This window comes from Sceloporus undulatus, chromosome 1 (assembly GCF_019175285.1).
Source record: "Sceloporus undulatus isolate JIND9_A2432 ecotype Alabama chromosome 1, SceUnd_v1.1, whole genome shotgun sequence".
NCBI lineage: Eukaryota > Metazoa > Chordata > Lepidosauria > Squamata > Phrynosomatidae > Sceloporus > Sceloporus undulatus.
The window spans coordinates 109824405-109844002 of NC_056522.1; the positions used below are offsets into that span (position 1 = coordinate 109824405).

Here is a 19598-nt window from a genome sequence, read left to right on the forward strand (position 1 = left end):
GTGCAATGCACAGTCCACATGACACACTGATGCACATCGCACAATGATGTGCACTGTGTACTGGTCCCAAGGTGCACCAGGCATTTTTGTTGATGTCCCGTTATGCATCTTCACAGTCCAGTAAAGGAGTTTCTCTGTGTCAAGTCCAGTAACCCCTTAGTTCAGAAATCCAGGTTTCAGTGGTAAAAACTCAGAAAACCTTTATTCAGCAATTAGAGATATCTATCAGAGACATTTGTTGTCAGGAATAACAAGCAAGTGCTAGCAAGGAATAACTGAAACACACACAGTTCAGATCTTTGGCATACTTCCTTCTTCTTTGTTACAACAGCAAAACATTATTTTCTTTCCCTTATCTCATGGAGCCTCCATTCTTCCCCCACTGCAGAAGTTCCCAACCTTGGATGTTCTTGAAGCAGCCTCAACTGCCTTCTATATTTTCATTAACTACTAAGAAATGTGGCCAACAGTTGTTTAGTAATTATCGTATCACTATATATCCCATCATTTACCCACAGTACTGTATAACATGTTAAATGCACAGCAAATAACAAGCAAGTCAAGTTATGCCCCCCCCCCTTTAGTTAATACTACAAACCATGGGAGGCAAGCAGAAAGATTCAGCTTCTGACATTCTTCTACATACCAAGGTATACTTAAAGTTACACAATGTAACAGGATTCCGGCAATTATTTGCAACATCTCTAGTCTCTCTTTCAAAACACGGTATTTCCTAGAAGGTTTACATAATTTTAATCAGACAGTGAAAATTCAGAATTTAAAACTCTGGGACAACTCAAATCTAAAACTCCAAAATGTAAATAGGAATATCAGACCTGGATGTCTGTGTTGCAGGCAGCTAAAGTTGTTTGCGTTATCTTTTCCTTGTGGCTAAACTATCCATTATCTGATTTCATATGAACAGTAGAATTCTTGAAGACACTAGAGGGTCATTTAAAGAAATAACAACGAAGGCACTTGCTGGTAGGAAATGAGCATGCACTGAGCATGTATTGCACAGATGAATGCAGGGATGTAGCCAGGGGGGGGATCTGGGGGTCCGGACCCCCCCTTCCATTAGAAAAATGAATGGTGTGTGCTGCTGCGCCGCCGCACTCAAGCCCCATTATAATGGTGGCACTTAGTCTGGACCCCCCCCCTTCCTAAAATCCAAGCTACGTCCCTGATGAATGTTGAGATTTTAGCATAAAGTGATGGGAATGGAAATGTCCACCAAGTGAAGAAAGGGGCCCTTGCAACTTGAGATTGCCATGTGATGCACAGTCACAGAAGACTAGAAACCACTGGTTGAGAGGTACAATAAGTGTGCATATGTAAATAGTTTGAGGGCTTTGCTATTTTCTGTTCTGCAAAGGTGTTGAGAGATACCAGTCTCCTTTAACGTTCTGTTCTGTCTCTAGTATTATTTGGTGTATACACTTAGACTCTTGGTGAGTTTGATACACAGGCTTGGATGTCATCAGTATCCTCATATGTGCAAATTCATGCTTTAAGTACCAGGTCTGGAATCTGAGAATTACTTTGATTATACCCAGTGTGGTGATGGCATTGTTTTTACTGCTATTTTTCTTTTTTGGTAATCAAACTCATACCAGCAATTAGTTGTGAAAATTCTCCTCATTTCCAAATGTACCTTGCAAAATTGTAGGGTTGTGGGTGCTGCTATTCTGGAAACAGAAACCTAAAGTTCCCATTTGAAACACAGAACAAATTGCATGATTATTGGAATTCTGGCCCCAGCATTCTAACAACAATAGATGGAATGAGAAGTGCTATAATTTGGTGGCACACCTTACTTGCTGAGTGGAGGGTGTACCTGATAGTGAAAGGGGATAGAATATTCCCAATCTGTGCCCTGTACACACATGCTTCCTCTTTTGGGGATGTCTTGGAGACACCCAGATCTATTATGATTGGAGCATTTTTTGTGGTGGTATTATTTAAGCAAAGTGTCTTTCCTTTTTGTCCCCATTTATTTTATTTTTTCTGGTGCAAAAATCACATTGAAAGAAAAACTAGAAGAAGAGGAATTAAAAAGAATAAACCAAGGGATAATAAACTGAAAATATAGCAGGAAAGGACTATCTATGCATAAACATCTACCAAAGTATCCTCAGAAGTGTCCTCACAGAGTTGATCTTCATATTCTATACCTTCAAATTTTGAATGAGTAGTGAGGTTCTCAGTCCTTTGTATTACAGAGAGCGGGAATAACTCCAACACAATTTCCCTAAAATGCCTGCTCCTTCTGTCTGGGGTTTCTGAATGGCATCTGAGATCTAGTTTGTATTCTTTGTCTAGTTTTCCTAGCAGCTGCACAATTTCAACATGCTGGACATTCTCTGATGCTTTTGTCCCCATGTAATAATTGTCCAAATAGAGAATTCATGTGAACAGGTTGTTGCCACATTTTTTACCTCTGGCATTTTGTTCACAGGCTGAAAGAAAATGGAGGCCAGGTGCAAGCTAGAAAAATAGAAGACCTGTGGGAACTGCATGCCAGCTATGACATTGTAGTGAACTGTTCAGGCATTGGCTCCAGGAAGCTTATAGGAGACCTAGAGATATACCCCACCAGAGGCCAAGTTCTCAAGGTTCATGCTCCTTGGGCCACACACTTCATTCGTGATGGGGACGGACTAACATACATCTATCCAGGGATACACAATGTAACGTTAGGTGGGACGAGGCAAAAAAACGACTGGAACCTGTCTCTGGATCCCGGTACCAGCAAGGACATATTTAGCCGGTGTTGTGCTCTTGAGCCATCACTTCAGACAGTTCAGGATGTCCAGGTGAAGGTGGGCCTGAGGCCATCGAGGTCTGCTGTGAGAGTTCAGAAAGAGACACTGGTCCATGGCAATAAGAAGCTGCTGGTGGTCCACAATTATGGGCATGGTGGTGGTGGCTTTTCAGTGCACCAGGGCACAGCAAAAGAGGCAACTCGGCTGGTGAAAGAGTGCATTGAAGCACTGCAGAAGATCAGGTATAAGGCAAAGCTATAAACCATAGGATGAAAATGTTCTCACTGTCTTAGTAATTGGTAATACTGTTTTATTAGAACAGCTTTACCCAACACTGTGTCCTCCAAATATGTTGGACAACAACTTTCGCCAACCCCAGCCTGCATAGCCAGTGGTCATGAAGGGTGGGATCTGTAGTCCAAAATATCTGGAAAACACTAGGTTGAGGAAAGCTAGGCTAGATGATTTCTACTGAAATGTTCTTAATTTAATGGTTTCCTAGGGAATATTATAACTCTTACTATCAATGACTCCATAATTTATAAACCTATAATGCAGAATCCTTACTTTCTGTGTGCTATGCAAAGAAGAGGTTTCAACCTAGTTCAGTCTGTAAAACAAGTTTTATTATATGAACAGAATGATCATAATATTTTGATTGCCATTAGTCAAAACCATCTCAATACATGATGTACTGTTTGACAAGTTAGAATCTATTAAAGAAATGTTCCTAATCACATAGTGCTTTGTGCAACAAATAATGTTGCTTTAAAATTAATTTAATCTATTGGGCAACATTTTTTTGTGCTTTACTTCAGAATAAGAAAAGTGATTGAGGTTGGAATGTACCTTTTCCATATTTTTGAAGAGCGATTTCCTCCAAGCACAAATGGACTCTAGAAAGCTGATCTATCAAAAATATTAAAAGTATTAAATAAAGCAAATTTGATTAGTGGATGAAAGCTATTTCAGTTAACATAACAATTCCATAAATTTGCATGCATATTTCCTTGTTTAGACACATACATCTTTGAGCCATTTTTGGCAGAGTTGTTCCTAAATGTTTTATAATGGACCATATCCAGTAGTTGTTGTGAAGAAGACCACTGCACCCTCATTGTGCTTTTGGCAAGGAAACTAGTTGAGACTGGGTTGCAAAGCTTCTGTGGGACAATGCAGGACTTCTCTTTGATTCTCAAGCCATTGGGTGCCATAACAAGGAAGCAGAATCCCTGAACCAGGTGAGACTGTGAAGAAGGCATATGGCTTTCCTTCTGTGCTAGAAGGATTGCCTGTCCCTGTTGACTACTAGACTATAGTGGCCAGGGCAAGCAACTGCCAGTGGTGGTGACAGCTATAGGTTCTTGGGCCATGCCTTCACATCTACAGCACACCTCTCAAAACATCTCTGGACAATTCACTACACTGGGTGGGGGAGCTGGGTTTAGGATGGGCCTTTGTCTGTAAAGTGAATTGGAAGACAACTAGGTAGTGTAGGGGTATTTTAAGTCAGAACATTTGAAAACAAGTTTAGAATAAATTGAGGGCTGGAAGCCCGGGGCTTGCCTTTTTCCCGCACTTGGATTAGAGTGTCAGACTAGGAGAGGGGAGATGGAAATTCAAATCCTCAATCAGCCAGGAAGATCAGGGTAACTTTGAGCCAGACACTAGTTCTCAGCATAATCTACCATACAAGATTGTTGTAAGAAAGTGTGTGTGTGTGTGGGGGGGAGAATTACATACAGTGGTAGGATCACAGACTGAATTCTTGGGGGGAAATATAATATATAAATCTAACAAATAAATAATAATGTTTGAATTCACCCTCTTCCTTTGATCTGTGTTTTTCTTCCATAGAGTTATTTTACGTATGTTTTCTCCAGAGCTTTTTGTTGTAGACTACAACACCTTGAATTACCCAGGCAGCATGGTCAGTGACCATTATGACTGAGACATACTGAGAATTTCAGGCCAAAAAAGCAACTTTCCCAAGCTGTTTTAGTATTTAATAATTTAATTCTATTTTAAAGTATCACTTTTGTATGTTTTTGATTGTACTGTTTTTTAATATTGTAAGTCACTCTGAGTGATCTTTCCCAAGGCTGATATTGATCATATTCCTGTAAAATATAATAGAATTTGTTTTCTGCAGTACGTATTTCTTTTGTGTACAGTACTTTGTTTATTTGTGTACCACTAGGGTGCAGTATTGTCTCAGTCACTTGTTTGAATCTAATGCGGGAAGTACATGCTTGGTATGGGAATAAGGGTTTCTCTTGCAGGGCTTTTCTGTTCTTCAAAGCCAGGACCCTGTGTAAGTTGGAAATGACTTGATGATGCACAACAGCAGATATGCACATCAATGCCAAAGGCACATTGGTGTGCATCATGCCCTAATGTACATGATGCACTGTCATGTATTGAACACTGAGCATGTGTATTAATGTGCATTGTACACTGATGCACATTATGCTTTTGCTGGTATTATTATTGTATGCCTTTGCTGGTATTATGCTCTTGCTGTTACACACTTTCACAGTTCAGTGAAAGGATTTCTTAGCACCTTCACAAATAGATATTTGTAAAATTATAGAGCCAATGTGGCATAGTGGTTTGCGTTTTAGAGTACAAGTCTGGAAATTAGGGTTCACTTCCAAGCTCAGCCATGAAACCAAATGGGTGCCCTTGAGCAAGTAACATGCTCTCAGTCTCAAGGCAATGGTAAACCTCCTTTGAACAAATCTCACCAAGAAAACCCCATGACAGATTCGCCTTAGGGTCGCCAGACATCATAAACTACATGTATGCACACCACAACAACAATATGTAAAGTTGCATAACACAACAGGTCATACAGGATTCGGGCGAAGTTGTTTTGGCATTATGACAGAAAATGCCACATGGATCTCCCTCCCCCCATCCCTGGCAGTAAAAAGAGAGGGGGAAAAACCCCAACCCACACCCCACACACAGAGTAACAATTTACTTCCCTTTCATGACACCCAAAATCTGCTCTTTTAGGTGGCCATCTCACTCTGCTTAATGGTAGGGCAGACCCTGCAACAAGGGATGACAGTCTATCCTTTGAATGGCTGAGATCATACATCTGCACATTGCTCCATCTGCATAGTTCTGTGTCCTCTCACTACACAGTAGCTGTCAAACTCTAGGAGAAGCTGCTCTCCCTTACTGGTGGGAAGGTGATTCAGACCATAGAAATGCAGCTGATCACAGTTGAGGAGGGAAGAAATAAGAGTGCTTCTGTCTTGTCTTTCCCCTAGGAGCCCAGAGCAGCTGGTTCTTCGTGATCTGAATCCCTCCACACACACCAGTAAGTGGCAGCAGTTAGGGTCTTTCTTGGGGCTTGACGGGTGCTGGGCAGTGTAAGATTTTGGATAAGCAAGGGCAAGAGAACAGCCTTCTGCACCCCATCCAAAATGGTACTTACATACACGTACACCGCACTTCTACATGTGTACGTCACTAAGAGTACGTCAGCTGTTGTATGTTTCAAGCTTTTCTGCCATTTTAAACAGTGGGGAAGCCACTTTCTTTCATAGACAATAGCCCAATAAAAGTGACATTTAGGCAGGAATCCTGTTGGTTTATTTAGCTAGTGGTTGCACTTTTTCCAGGATCATACATTAGTATCGAGGGAAGGCTGACAAAATCTGTCACTTCTGAATGGTCAATTTCTTCATTGTCTTCCTTCTTTCATGGCTGCTGTGCCTGGTACCCTTTCCTGCCTCCTGAAGTAAGGTGAGGAAGAATGAAATGGGAGGAGGAGACAGAAACTGGGACATATTTAAAATAGCTGGAAAAGTGGAATTGTAGTGGATTAATTGGGACTGTCCCTACCAAATCTAAACAGTTGGAAGGAATGTCACTGTTTACCTATGTATAATATGTTATACTGTTTAATACTGTCTTAAGGGGGGGGAGGGATAAAGTGTTTTTAATTGTCATATTTTATATTTTACTGTTGTTAACCGCCCGGATTGGTTTGCCAGAGGGCGGTATACAATTATTATTATTATTATTATTATTATTATTATTATTATTATTATTATTACCTCTTATTAAAAAGATTCACTTGCTTCCCCTTCAGTTGCTCCTTGGTGGATTACAGACAAAACAATATGATTGACTACTCTGTATGTGCTTTACTTACAAATGTTGTGCTGAATCCAAATACTTAGGCCGTTTTCAAAAGTCCAGGGGATTTTAATAGAAAAGCTGTGTGTTCCTGTGGAAAACCAATTGGGATTTGAGAGTGCTGAACTTTGGAGGGGGGTATATTTATTCTTTGCATTCCTGGCTTCTTCTGTCACTGTCATTTGACCACTTTCTATACATTTACAGGGACTGGAGAGAGCATAGCTCCATCTTACCAATTCAGTTTTGCTACCCATTCTCTTTTAGAGTTATGAAATGGAGTGCATTTGGGAAATCAGCAGGAAGGCGATATGCTCACCTGGATGTAATAACAGATGCTTCTTCTGGAGGAATATGCTGAGTTTCAGCTTTTATATATGAGTCACTTTTTTTCATAACCTTCCCTCCAATATAGTATTGACTTAAATACAGAATTTCAGAATTGAATGTCTGCCTCCAGCTACTCGAGTTGTACAAATAGGGAGCTATTAATTTTCTTTAGTACCAAATATTGCTCTGCAGGTACTTGGAAGATTCACTGCATGAACAGCAGAAGTGCAACCTTACAGGAGGGTATCTGGATGGCAAGGATATGTTTCTTGGACAAGGAAATCCAAGTGAGGAAAAGCTTTATAGGAGCATCAATAGACTAAGGCATGACACTTGCGAGGGCTTGTTCCCCTTTCTGCTGAGCCTGAAAAGGGGCTGGAGCAGACAGACAGATACCATCGCCATCCCCATCAGGCTAAAAATATGGAGAAATGCTTTCAGGCAATTTGAAAGCCAGTGTGGGATAGTGGTTTGACTATGACTGGAGACCATGGTTTGAATTCCCACTTGACCATGGAAACCCATTGGGTGACCTTGGTTGAATCCCACTTTCTCAGCTTCTGTGGAAGGCAAAGGCAACCCCCTCTGAACAAATCTTGCCAAGAAAATCCCATCATAAGGATCACCATAGTACAGGATTGACTTGAAGGCACATAACAACAGTTGCCTGTTTGCATTTCAGTTATTTTCTTCAGAAAGCTTATTGTGATAAAGGGTAGAGAGGGCAGCACTGCAAAAGGTATGAACTAACACACAACTAGAAAAGACATTTTAACTATTAGTCTGCTTCTCTTTGTCTTGCTAAACCCATTTTTGTACCACTTAACATTGATATTCTTTTGGCACAATCAAGGAAGTGGATCTGTTGCTGCTCCTTGGGGGGACAAGCAAGAGATTTCAGAGAACTTCATTATAATTCTTTCTGTGTGTGAGAAGAGAGAAGACTTTGAATTAGTTAGTCTCTGGTTTAGCAGATGGAGTTCAGCCTCCAAGGGGGCACAATTGGCAGGGCTTGTTAGGCAGACAGATACTGTATATCCATTTTGGAAAGGAGAGATTGTATTTGATTGCATCTCCTCCACAAAAGGAAAAGAGTATATCCACTGTGGGTTTTGCCTCTCAGCTTTGCATTTTTGCCAAATGACATGAGGGACAATTTTTGGCTTTTAAGCTGCATACAAACAATAGATTTTTAGACAATAGTTGTATGCTTTTGCCTGCCTGTCCTGCATCCTCCACAAGTCTGGAGATTCTCCAATAGTAATGATGGAGTGATAACTGGAAGACATTTGGAATGCAATAATTGTCCCCCACCCCAAGGTATAAAGAAGGTCTCGTTTTAATGAGCTTCTCCAGCAAAAAGCAGTACAGAGAAGTGTGAGACAAAAGGCCTCTGTATTATAAAGGAAGCCAATCATTTGCTATTCTTTCACATTTATACATTAAACTGTTTCACAGTTATAAAGAGATCTTGTAGCACCTTTGAGAGTAACTGAGCGAAAAAAGTAACATAAGCTTTTGTAGGCTGCATCTGCACTGCAGAAATAATGCAGTTTGACAGCACTTTAACTGCCACGGCTCAATGCTATGGAATTCTGGGAGTTGTCGTTTTGTGAGAAATTTAGCCTTCCTTGTCAGAGAGCTCTGGTGCCACAACAAACTACATATTCCAGGATTCCATAGCCATAGCCTCAATTCCATTGAGCTGTGGCAATTAAAATGCTGTCAAACTGCATTATTTCTGCAGTGCAGATGCAGCCTTAGTCTACTCTTTCAGGTGCATGGAATTTCATAGAGTGGTTCTATGCAGGAGGGGAGGGAAGGGATGCAAAACCAATAGCATCAACACTCTAGACTGAGGCAAATACTAAGAAAGCAGCACTAGCAGATCTATTTACAGTATTCCTAGAAATTCTGCTACCTTCCATCAATCAAAAACGATCTTCACTTTTACACTCCTGGCTTAGTATCATGGAAGTCAGCAATCAGCATGTGTCAGTGGCCGTACAACCTGGTGAGGTAATTCAACTCAGGTCCAAAACACACTGCAGAAATAATCCAGTTTGAGATCGCTTTAACTGCCCTGGCTCAATGCTAGGGAATTCTGGGAACTGTAGTTTTATGAGATATGTAGCCTTCTCTGTCAGAGAACTCTGGTGCCACAATAAACTACAGTTCCCAGGATTCTGTAGCACTGAGTCAGGGCAGTTAAAGCAGTCTCAAAGTGGATTATTTCTGCAGTGTGTTTTGGACCTCAGTATACATACACACACTCTCCCACACATACATAATGGAGAAGCCAAATAAGATCATAGATCCTCTTCCCCTATGCTGCAATATTAGTGTAAGTAGGGTTGCCAGGGCAGGAATATCCTAGGCACTGAGATTGCAGCATCAAAACGTGAGATTCAGAGATGCTCCCTTGTGATGTCACACACAATGGTCCTGATGATGTTTCAAGGGACAGATACCAGTGATGTCATTAATTGTTATACACTAATTATAAACCACAGTTGTACAGAGGATGCAATTTGAATATCCAACATCATGCCTAACAAATGACAAAAGTATATTATATACACACATTTTTCAAGACAGCAGTCTTGCTCTGATATTCCTCCTCCTCACCCTGAGGATTGGAGAAGCTGATCCAAGCCTTGAAATTCAGAACCAGACCCTGAGACCTGGGAACACAGTGCAGGTCACAGACCAGCACAAAGAACCAAGAGGTTTCCTGCTAGGAGAGCAATGCTTTCAGGCAAAAAAAAATGTCATAGTATTGCATATTGCACAGAAAAGTTAGCATTTGGTGATCTATGAAGGAAACCAGTCTTTGGTAGGGGAGAGAGAATGAGGCCACTTTCAAAAGCAGAATGATATCTACAGTACTGTGAGCTCAAAGAGATGAAGGCTTAAGCTATTTGCTTAAAAGAGATATGATGATGCCCTTTACAAGTTCTTGCTTTCCTTTTGTGGATGGAAGTTCAGGCAGAAAAATGAGAGAGGAAGTCAATGAGAACACAGCCCTGCTCTACCCTCTGACTTTTGCACAAGCAAGCAAACAGCAGGGAAACCCATGAGTGGCCCTTTTTATTCGTTTTCTCTGGCCAATCCTGTGAAATGACCTCATACCTCCCACTCTGGAAAGCCTCCTAGCTCTACTGTCTCATAGCAGATGATGGGTTATAATGTCAAACTATAGTTCAGTGGGAAAAGTACAGGCTATTCATCCAAGAATGAGTAGTGAGAGGCAGAATGACATGCACACAGGCAAAAGCTGTAGAGCATACAGCAGTTTTATACCACTTTAGTTGGTATCTCTCTAACATATGGAATCCTGGGATTTATAGTTTGGCGACTTAAACTTCTCTGCTAGCGAACTCTAGTACCATGCACAGAGCATAGAAAAGAGTATTGAAGTAAACAAAAGATAATTTTATTAGGTTTGCCTCCTAATGCAAATTAACTCCACAGATTTTCTGGTTAACACTGAAATTAATCAAACATTTTAATGAGTATATTATTATTAGGGGATGAGTTGCAACAACCATGCTCTTTTTTTTACTGTATTTGTTCTTCATACACTGCTGGACATTTAGATAACAGGTTAATTTTTTTCTTCACCTCTCCCGCCCCATTTCCTTCTTCCTTGTCTTTTACTCTCTCCTTCCTCACCCCATTTTGCTTTCCAACTACTCTCTGCTAATGGGTCATACCCTAAGGAAAGGTTTGATAGAGTTTGACACAACTATATACAACTACCTAAATTTATACCCTCCTACCATGACTAGAATAGTAGAAAAATAGTTTTGGTAGATACTTGGTATTTTAAAATTGGTTTAGAATCATCTTTCCATCCTGATATATCCGGACATGGTGAACTTTCCATCCCCAGGCAGCAATCCTATTAAGGATTTTGTAGTCCATCTGAGGAAAACTTCCAGTTCAGGGGAAGGCAATTTTAAAGCTAGGGACTTTATCACACAGGGATAATTGGAAGTATAAATTGGGATTATCCCATGAAAATCATGCATTCACAATTAAGATTTTCACACGACGTTGCGATTCAACTGCCATTATTCCGGGAACAGCACACAATTGCGCTAAAGCTTTTCACACAATGTCACGTTGAAAAGCAATTAAAGTGACATTAACCCATGAATAACCAGACAATAAAGAGCAACAAATCATTCATGGGAAAATCACAATATGCTTTCTTGTTGTTTATTGCTTGGTTATTCCAGGGATAATGGTTCTTTTATCATGCTGTGTCTGAAAATCTTAATTACAGTTTTCCAAACTTACCCCATTTAAACTTCCAGTTTTCGTCTGTGTGATAAAGGAAAACTACTTTTAAAGGAACTAATAACAAAGTATGCCCCAGGAGGCAATGGTGTCAACTTCTCTGCTGTTCTTTGTAATCCCATGGACTGTTCTGAAAACTGGTATTTTGATAGACAAATCAATCAATGGTACTTCTGTAAATCAAGTGATTTCAGTTATTGGTGTTAGTAGTAGCAGATTAATCTCCAAATTCCTAACATTTAAGATTAACAAGTTTATTTTAGACTCTCATGTTTCAAAGTCTGCTCATACAGCATCACTAAAGATAGCAGCAAAAGTGGCTGTATTTCTCATGGCATGGAAAGACCTTACCTGGGTTTGCAGTCAACAGGATCTTCTTACTATTTGGCCACTACATAGAACATGGAAAGACTAGGGATACATTCCTATGTAACAAAAAAGAAAAGCAGTTCAACTGTCGTCAGCAAACATTTTACCCAAAACAAAACATGTGAAATTCATCAACCAGGTCAGGTAAGCCTTTGCACAAGTGAACAAAAACACTCTGAGTCTTCTGTAGGTCATTTGAAAGCTTCTTCTAAAATGCACCAGAGATGATTTCCCCCCTTTCACTAGCCTCCACTTTCCATATAATTTTCATTTTGTTGGTCAAACATACATCTTTGCTTTTCTAACATGTTGGGGGAGCTGCTGAGACAGGCTTTTCTGCTTTCCCCTTTTCTGTCTGTTATGCTGTATATGCATGTTCTGTTTGTTCTGCTCTTCAATACAAGATTTTGGAGGCAGTGGCTGCTTACCTTGCCTGTTGTAGGTAGGCACACACAGCTGCAATAGGATTGTCTGTAGTAGAATCTTGCTCTTTCCCTTCTCATGTTTTATTGCATTGTTTACTGCAAACACATTGCTACAACCTGACACTGAAGGTCTGAGTTCTCCAGCATTCCTTTACCATCTTTCCCAGTACCAATACTGCCAACAAATTTCCAGTTAGGCCAGGAGTGAGCAACTATGGATGGCCAAGGAGCTGCATTAACCCACCCCAGTAGACCTTTGAGGGCTGTATCCCCCACTGCGCCCACCCACAAAATAAAATCAAGTTTGTTGCCCCAAAATGCCCTCAATGGATTGTGGGTGATATTTTTGCATGTTTTAGCCCCATTTAGCCCCACCAGAGGCCTTTTTTTTAAACAACCAGAAGTCACTTCTGGTTTACGTCCTGTTTCAAATAAATATTTTGGACAACAGCTCCACTATTCCGTATGATGTTAGATTGTTTAAATCACCCCTTCCCAGTTGTTGTTATAGTGGTGGTGATGTGCCTTCAAAACATTTCTGATTTCTGGTGATGCTAAGGTGAACGTTATGCACATTTTTCTTGGCAAGATGTATTATTCACACATGATTTGTCATTGCCTTCCCATAAGACTGAGAGAATATGACTGGTCTATGGTCACCCAGTGGGTTTCCTTGATCAGTGGGCATTTGAACCCTGGTCTCCCAGAGTCCCAGTCCAACACTCAAACTGGTATACCACACTGATTCTCTGATCACCTCTTTCTGATTTCTTTTTTCTCACATTGTCTATTTGTACACCACCCTGAGACCTTCTGATATACAGCAAGATACAGTATAAACATTTTAAAAGTTAAAAATAATAATCTCTTATCATTAGCTATTCAGGGAATTCCAAAACTTCTGGAGGGTCAGAGGTCCCTCACCCCTGCTGTATGGACTGGAATGCTTTGCAGCATAATCTTGTTTTACAATTGGTCTTCTCTAATGCTGAGGATGTATAGCAGAGGCTAACATTTTTATATTGGGCTGTCTTTGTTTTTTTAAAAGAAGTCTTCCTATTTGTCATCAACTCTCTGATTAAATAGGCTTTAGCCCACAAAAGGAATGCCTTAATCATTTTTCTGCTCTTCTTGTATGGTTCAATGTAAAAAATAAAAGTTTAAAATGCTTCAAGACACAGCATGAGCTCAAAATTCTGCTGTATTAAACTCCCTCCCCCCAATATTTTGCAGGATTTCCTCCCTCTCTTTCTACTCATGCTAAGCCCTTTTCATACCCTATTTTGATTGCACTCCTCAAAGTACTTACTGACAATAGCTGCATTGAAATCACATTGAGGTCAGTGGGATTACCCTGTTGTCAATTGGATTCAATAAGGGGATTAACAATCTCAGTTTGTTCTTGGAGCAGATGTCTTTGGGGGGCAGGGGCAGGGAATTTTTTTCTCCGATACTGCAGTTATGAGTTCTTTTGGGGTCCTTCTGAGAAAAGCCGGAACAGAGTTTGGATCTTTGCTGAATCTCAAAATTTCTGGGTGGGTTTGGTCCCATCAGTTCTTGTTGATAAGTATACACAAAATGTAATATAAACCAAAATAAGGGCTGATTGTAAAATAAGTGCTTTCCAGATTTATCAGACTACAACTTTGATTGTTCCCAGCTAGCAGTTCACTGTGTGCCACACGATCACATAATGGAACAATTGAAAGTATGGAAGCTATGTTTAAAAAGGCAACATTCTGCTGAGTCTTCTGCAATCTGCACTGGAGAATCAACTGATATGGCTGGGTTGTTGAAAAATGCTAAAAATTATTAGTAATAATAATGGGAGCTAAAGGTAAAAAAAGAGAGAGACTAATAATAAATCTCTTAGAAATTTTCCCTTTGGCAGTATCTCTTGGTGATAATGTATCCATTTTATATTGTAGAGGCTAATTGCTAGTCTCTTATTAAAATAGCCTTTGATATTTAGCCTTAGGGAGTGACAGATACTTCTGAAGTCAGCTATGTAAAAAATTAATAATTAGATGTGCTGTACATGGAAATTTAGTCAGTTGGTCTATGCATTTGTGTTCAGAATTAAAATATTTAAAATTAGAAATCTTGGGGGGGGGGGAGCTGAGCAGGTAGATTAGCTGTAGAGCAGAGAACTCTAGGTGATGTAAGAAATCCCTCAGGGTGACATATAACCAACATAGTTAGATAAAATACCATTAACTATGATATGGAATCCATATTTAAACTCTAAAAACATGAAATATTTATTCATTATGCAATGAAAGAATAAAACAGCAGATGAAACACAAGATGCTTCAATGCACCGGAGTTTAACCCGGACTGTCTACAGGGAGCACACAACTCCCTTGTTGCAACAGCTCCACTGGATGTCAGTCTGTTTCCAAGCACAATTCAAAATGCAATGATGACCTACAAAGTCCTATATTAAGGTTCATGTCCAGGTTTCAAAATTCTGGTTTTAAACTTTGAAGCAGGGATGGGGGATTAATGTGGTTTTCCAGATGTTGCTGGGCAACATATGAGCCTGCTCATGTTTTGATATCTTTTGGATATTTTTTACCCCACAATGTTCTCTGGGGTGTGGTGGGCATTTTTGCCATGTTCTCCCTTCTAGGCCAATTTAAGCCCAGGAGATGTTTAGAAGGCAGAAGGTGGCACACTTTTAGCCATTTACTCTTTATATCAGAGACTGGTGAACTTGTGGGTGGTGTTTGACTGCAGCTCCCATCATACTTCACCACTGGCCAAGCTGGTTAGGACTGATGGAAACTTTTGACCAACAACATCTGGAAGACGACATGGATTCCCCCATCCCTGCTTCAATGGTTAGAACTAGGATTTTGAACTGAACTAAGAAACAATCTGAAAGCTAAACCTAGAATTACATGATTGTGGAGATCAAATTCAATAATGTAAAGGCTTCATTCTTGAGGGAGTAATATATTTATTGCTTTTACATGTTGCTTCTCATTGAAAAAGTAGTTTTGAAGTAACTTAACAAGAAGAAGAACAACAAGAAAGGATACAACTCCATGACTGATATAACTAAAGTAACCAAAGCTTGCATCCTGTTAGTGAATTACGATGGTGTCAGTCAGATTTACAGAAAAGTCCCATTCCTGAACTGCCAGCCCCAAGTGTCTTTTTGGAGAAGGGTCCCTAATGTTCCTCCAAGGGATCAGGTAGGTCCATATTGGGCAAGTTAGTCCTTGAAGTACTGAGCTGCCAACCTGTGAAGGGCTACTTTAGCTAAAACCTCTACTTTTCATTTAGCATGAAAATGAAACAGCAACCAGTTCAGGTAAGTCAGGATATGATTTTTTTTATGTTCACATCATCCCAGTCAGCAGTGGCATATTTGGCATATTTGACACCTGGTGCAGATAGATTTTTAACACCCCTCTCCTCTCTGTAACAAATTGTTGTTGGTAATAATCATGAAAGAGAGCCAGTATTTTGTAGTGGTTTGGGTGTTGGACTAGGACTCTAGAGACCATGGTTTCAATCCCTGCTTGGCCAAGGAAACCCACGGAGTGGCCTTGAACTAGTCACATATTCTCAGCTTGAGAAGAAAGCAATGGCAAATCCCCTCTGAACAAATCTTGTCAAGAAAACCCTGTCATAGGCTTGCCATAAGTTGGAAATGACTTGAAGGAATACAACAATAATAATCATGAAATGAAACAAGTAAAAATAATGGCCAGAAAAGAAACACAGAAAGGGAGGGAGGGGGAAGACTGTTGCGCTAACCTGGTACTCCATTCCTTTTAAAAACCATAATCTCTCTCTCTCTCTCTCTCTCTCTCTCTCTCTCTCTCATACACATACACATGCAAACTGCTGCCAGTTCACACCCACTTGCCATCCTTCTCTGAGTCACTTTATTTTATGAGGCCTGTCACTGCCTTGAAGCACTTCCCAACTTTGTGGACATGCAATCTCCCATCTTTCCCTCAGTCCAGTCACCTAACATGAAGCGGGACCAGTGACGGCTGCTTGTCCTCTGGTGGCCACCAGGATTGGGGTGCAGGTGAAGAGATCTGGCTTACTTACCAACCAACCAACCAGCCTGCCTCTGCCCCTGCCACCTCCCAGCAGGAAATGCCACCGCCACCCGCACTTGGCCAGAGGGCAGCCTGTTGTGTAAATACGGTCACAGCACTTTGCATAACTTGAGAAACACTGATCTAAAAGGCCACTAAATCTTATCTTGACCAGATTGTAGTTTAACTTCCAGCAGAAACTGGTGGAAAGCACTCTGTGCCATGAAGCTCCAGCAGTAGTGATGGAAGCTCTTCTCTGAATCTCCTGTAACTGAGAAACAATGGTGGAAGGAAAAATAAAAAAAATCAGGTGGACAAAGGGGGAAAAAACCAGGATGCTGGAAAACAGGATGCTGGATGAAGTTGCCCTTTCTTTGGCCTGGTCCATGTTCCAGGGTCCTTTGTTCTCATTGCAGGGATTTGCATTCTGCCATGGTCTTGTCAGCCTGGGAAGGAAGATGGATTCCAGATCTTGGAAATACATTTCTTAGACCACTATTCCCGGAATCCCCCACCCACTAGCATGACCACCAGCTGTGCTAGACGGGCATTCTGGGAGGTGTCATCCAAAAGAGTAACGGTTCCCAAGCTCTGACAATACCGCTTATCCTGAACATCAGACTGACATTTTTGTGATACCACACTGGTGACATCTGCTAGAGCAAGATGTGTTAATGGGAAACTGTGATGAAAGTTACTGTCAGTATATTCTTACCCAGTAGGAGTTGGATTGGTGTGGTTTTAATGATGCATATGGCAATACTTTGGCCTTATAACACCACTTCATTTTTAAAAGTGAGATATAAACATTATAATGATTTATGCAGTTTGAATATCAGGCAGATGGAATAACATAAATAAAATACAAAGAATAATGAAAATTCCATCTTTCTCTTTTTTAGACTGTTTCTAGTGCTGTGTGCTATTGTTGAACATTGATGCAGGGGTCTGAGAATCTACCTATGTACTTCCTAGCTCATCACTGGTGGTATATATATGGCATGACCACATAGTTCATAGAATCATAGAATTGGAATAAACCACAAGGGCCATCTAAACCAACCCCCTACCATGCAGGAAGACATAATGAAATCACTCCCGACAGATGGCCATCCAGCCATCAGTTGAAAAAAACCATTATTATTCTTCCATAACCAGCAAAGCATGTAGCATCTAGAGAGGGAAAAAGAGTGTAATTCCAGGGGTGCATCCCAAACTCTCCTATGTCCCGATATAACCCCAGAACAGAAGAGATAATATAAATGGCATAAACCAATGCCTAGGAAGGAGTGAAAGAATATGATCTGCAATGATCCATATGCATATTTGAGAATGTTTCCATTCCATAAATAAGTAGTATATTTAATTAAGTAACACACATATAGACTTCATCTGACACTGCAATGAACACATGCCAATTTTCTTAAATTTGCTGTGTGGACTCCAGGGTGTTAGAAACATTTCAGAAGAAGCAAATCGCCATATGAAGAAGAGACATGAAAGGCAAAACTATAAACTAACTTTACAGTTGCCCCAAGCATTCCTGGCAACTTGAGTGAAATTGGTTATTTCATTGCTATGAAAAGCACCAACCACAGAAAGCCTTCTCTACTACCAAGATGAGTGGAAAATCCTACACATACATACCTGGATTTTCCAAAGAGATGTTCAAGGAAAGAACAGTGAACCACAGTGAATTACTATTCTTGCCATTGCATTACTGAATTGCATCAGGATTTCACAGAGGTTGGGGAATCTCAGATAACATGAACAAATGCAATCCAGTTCTGTGTGTGTTTACTCAAACTAAAATCACTGGATTAATTATTAATACCATGTGAAAGGGCAGCCAATGTAGTGCAGTGGTTTGGGTCTTAGACTCAGGGAAACCAAGATTCAGATGTAGAAACCCATTGGGTGACCTTGGGCAAGTCACACACTCTCAGCCTCAAAGGAAGGCAAAGGCAACCCCTCTCTGAACAAATGTTGACAAAGAAAACCGTAGGATAGGATCACTATTAAGTCGCAATTGATTTGGAGGTGGTACTCAAACACTTGAGACCTGTCTTTACATCTACATGTGGATGTCACAGGCCCCCTTGATGAATAAAAATATTTTATTTAGTGTCCTTATTGTCAATCGCACATTCATATATAGTATTTTTTAACATTTACTACAGAAATAACATTGTGCAAGTGAGAACCATTTAAATAAATTAAATATTTAATGCATGTGTAAATTCTACCCATAAAAAAGTTTGGGAAGAGGAGGAGGAGGAGGAAGAGGGATCAGGGCCTCCAAGTCCTGTGTCCCCTTTTGAGCGACTCTTGTGCACCTCCACGCTCCCGCCCCACCATTTGAGAACCAGTGACGTAAAAAAGTGTTCATGGGATCATACCCCTTAATGTTTTCAAAACTATATTGTTACTGCAACTGAAACGGAGGTTAAGAAAACAGAAACAAATACCGGTATCAGCTAGTCATGTGGAAGCTGCTTTATGTACATAAGGATAAAGCATTTTATTTTAAATGTAAAACCAGACTCTGAGACAAGGATGCTATTTGGGAAGGTTCCTGGGGCTTCCATCTTCAGCAGCCAGTCATAATCCATTGATGGCAACGCTTTGTGTATTTGCTACCAATTAACTCAGTCAGAAATTATATTCTTAGTGCTTATATTATTAAAAAAACATTAATACTATGGTACCTTAAGTAGACCAGTTAAACAGTCTCTTTACTCATCATTACTGTCATGTTTCTTCCTGTTTTTGTTCCTTTAATGTGCATCTTTCCTCTGGTCCACTGATTTTTCCTCCTGTGTGTTTTTCCAAGGCTCTTCACTCTACTTACAACAGTATGGAGAGGAGAGGTGGACCTTCTGGCTAAGAATATTGCCATTAGTGATTGGAGAAACCCATATTTTTCTCCTCGGTCAGAGAAACCTTGAGGAGAATTTTTTTAAAAAATATTCTTCCCACAAATCTCCCTTTCAAATGGTGATTTCTTCTCTCCTTTTCAGCAGCCAGCGAAATATTTTTCACAGATTTCTCTCTGAATGACAATAAAAGACAAGGCGAATAATTATGCTAATTACTTTGCATTTCAAACTCAATTACCATCTCAAAAGGAAGTTTGGCAGAGGTTTAAACAACATTCCTATGCTTAAAAACCCTGAAGGCACACACAC

At 40.3% G+C, this 19598-nt stretch overlaps 1 protein-coding gene and 1 long non-coding RNA gene across 11 annotated transcripts in view; one reads left to right on the forward strand and one right to left on the reverse strand.

The window, feature by feature from the left end:
• DDO (D-aspartate oxidase) overlaps positions 1-3026 on the forward strand; it is a 16931-nt gene extending 13905 nt beyond the window's left edge. For both annotated transcript variants that reach the window (XM_042461174.1, XM_042461175.1), the window contains one exon: positions 2459-3026. In XM_042461174.1, the coding sequence (XP_042317108.1) occupies positions 2459-3026 (568 nt within the window). The remainder of the gene's footprint in view (positions 1-2458) is intronic.
• On the reverse strand, positions 184-18189 carry LOC121927467. 9 transcript variants are annotated; one of them, XR_006103238.1, is made up of 4 exons: positions 18058-18189; positions 16425-16856; positions 11907-11980; positions 184-3674 (listed from the first exon to the last, which is right to left on the reverse strand). It is a non-coding gene; the product is annotated as an uncharacterized LOC121927467 (long non-coding RNA). The 9 variants fall into 9 exon arrangements; XR_006103254.1 differs by having other exon boundaries at positions 16425-16681; positions 18058-18164; XR_006103247.1 differs by lacking the exon at positions 18058-18189 and adding an exon at positions 17481-18041.
• Between the last annotated feature and the right edge of the window lie 1409 nt (positions 18190-19598).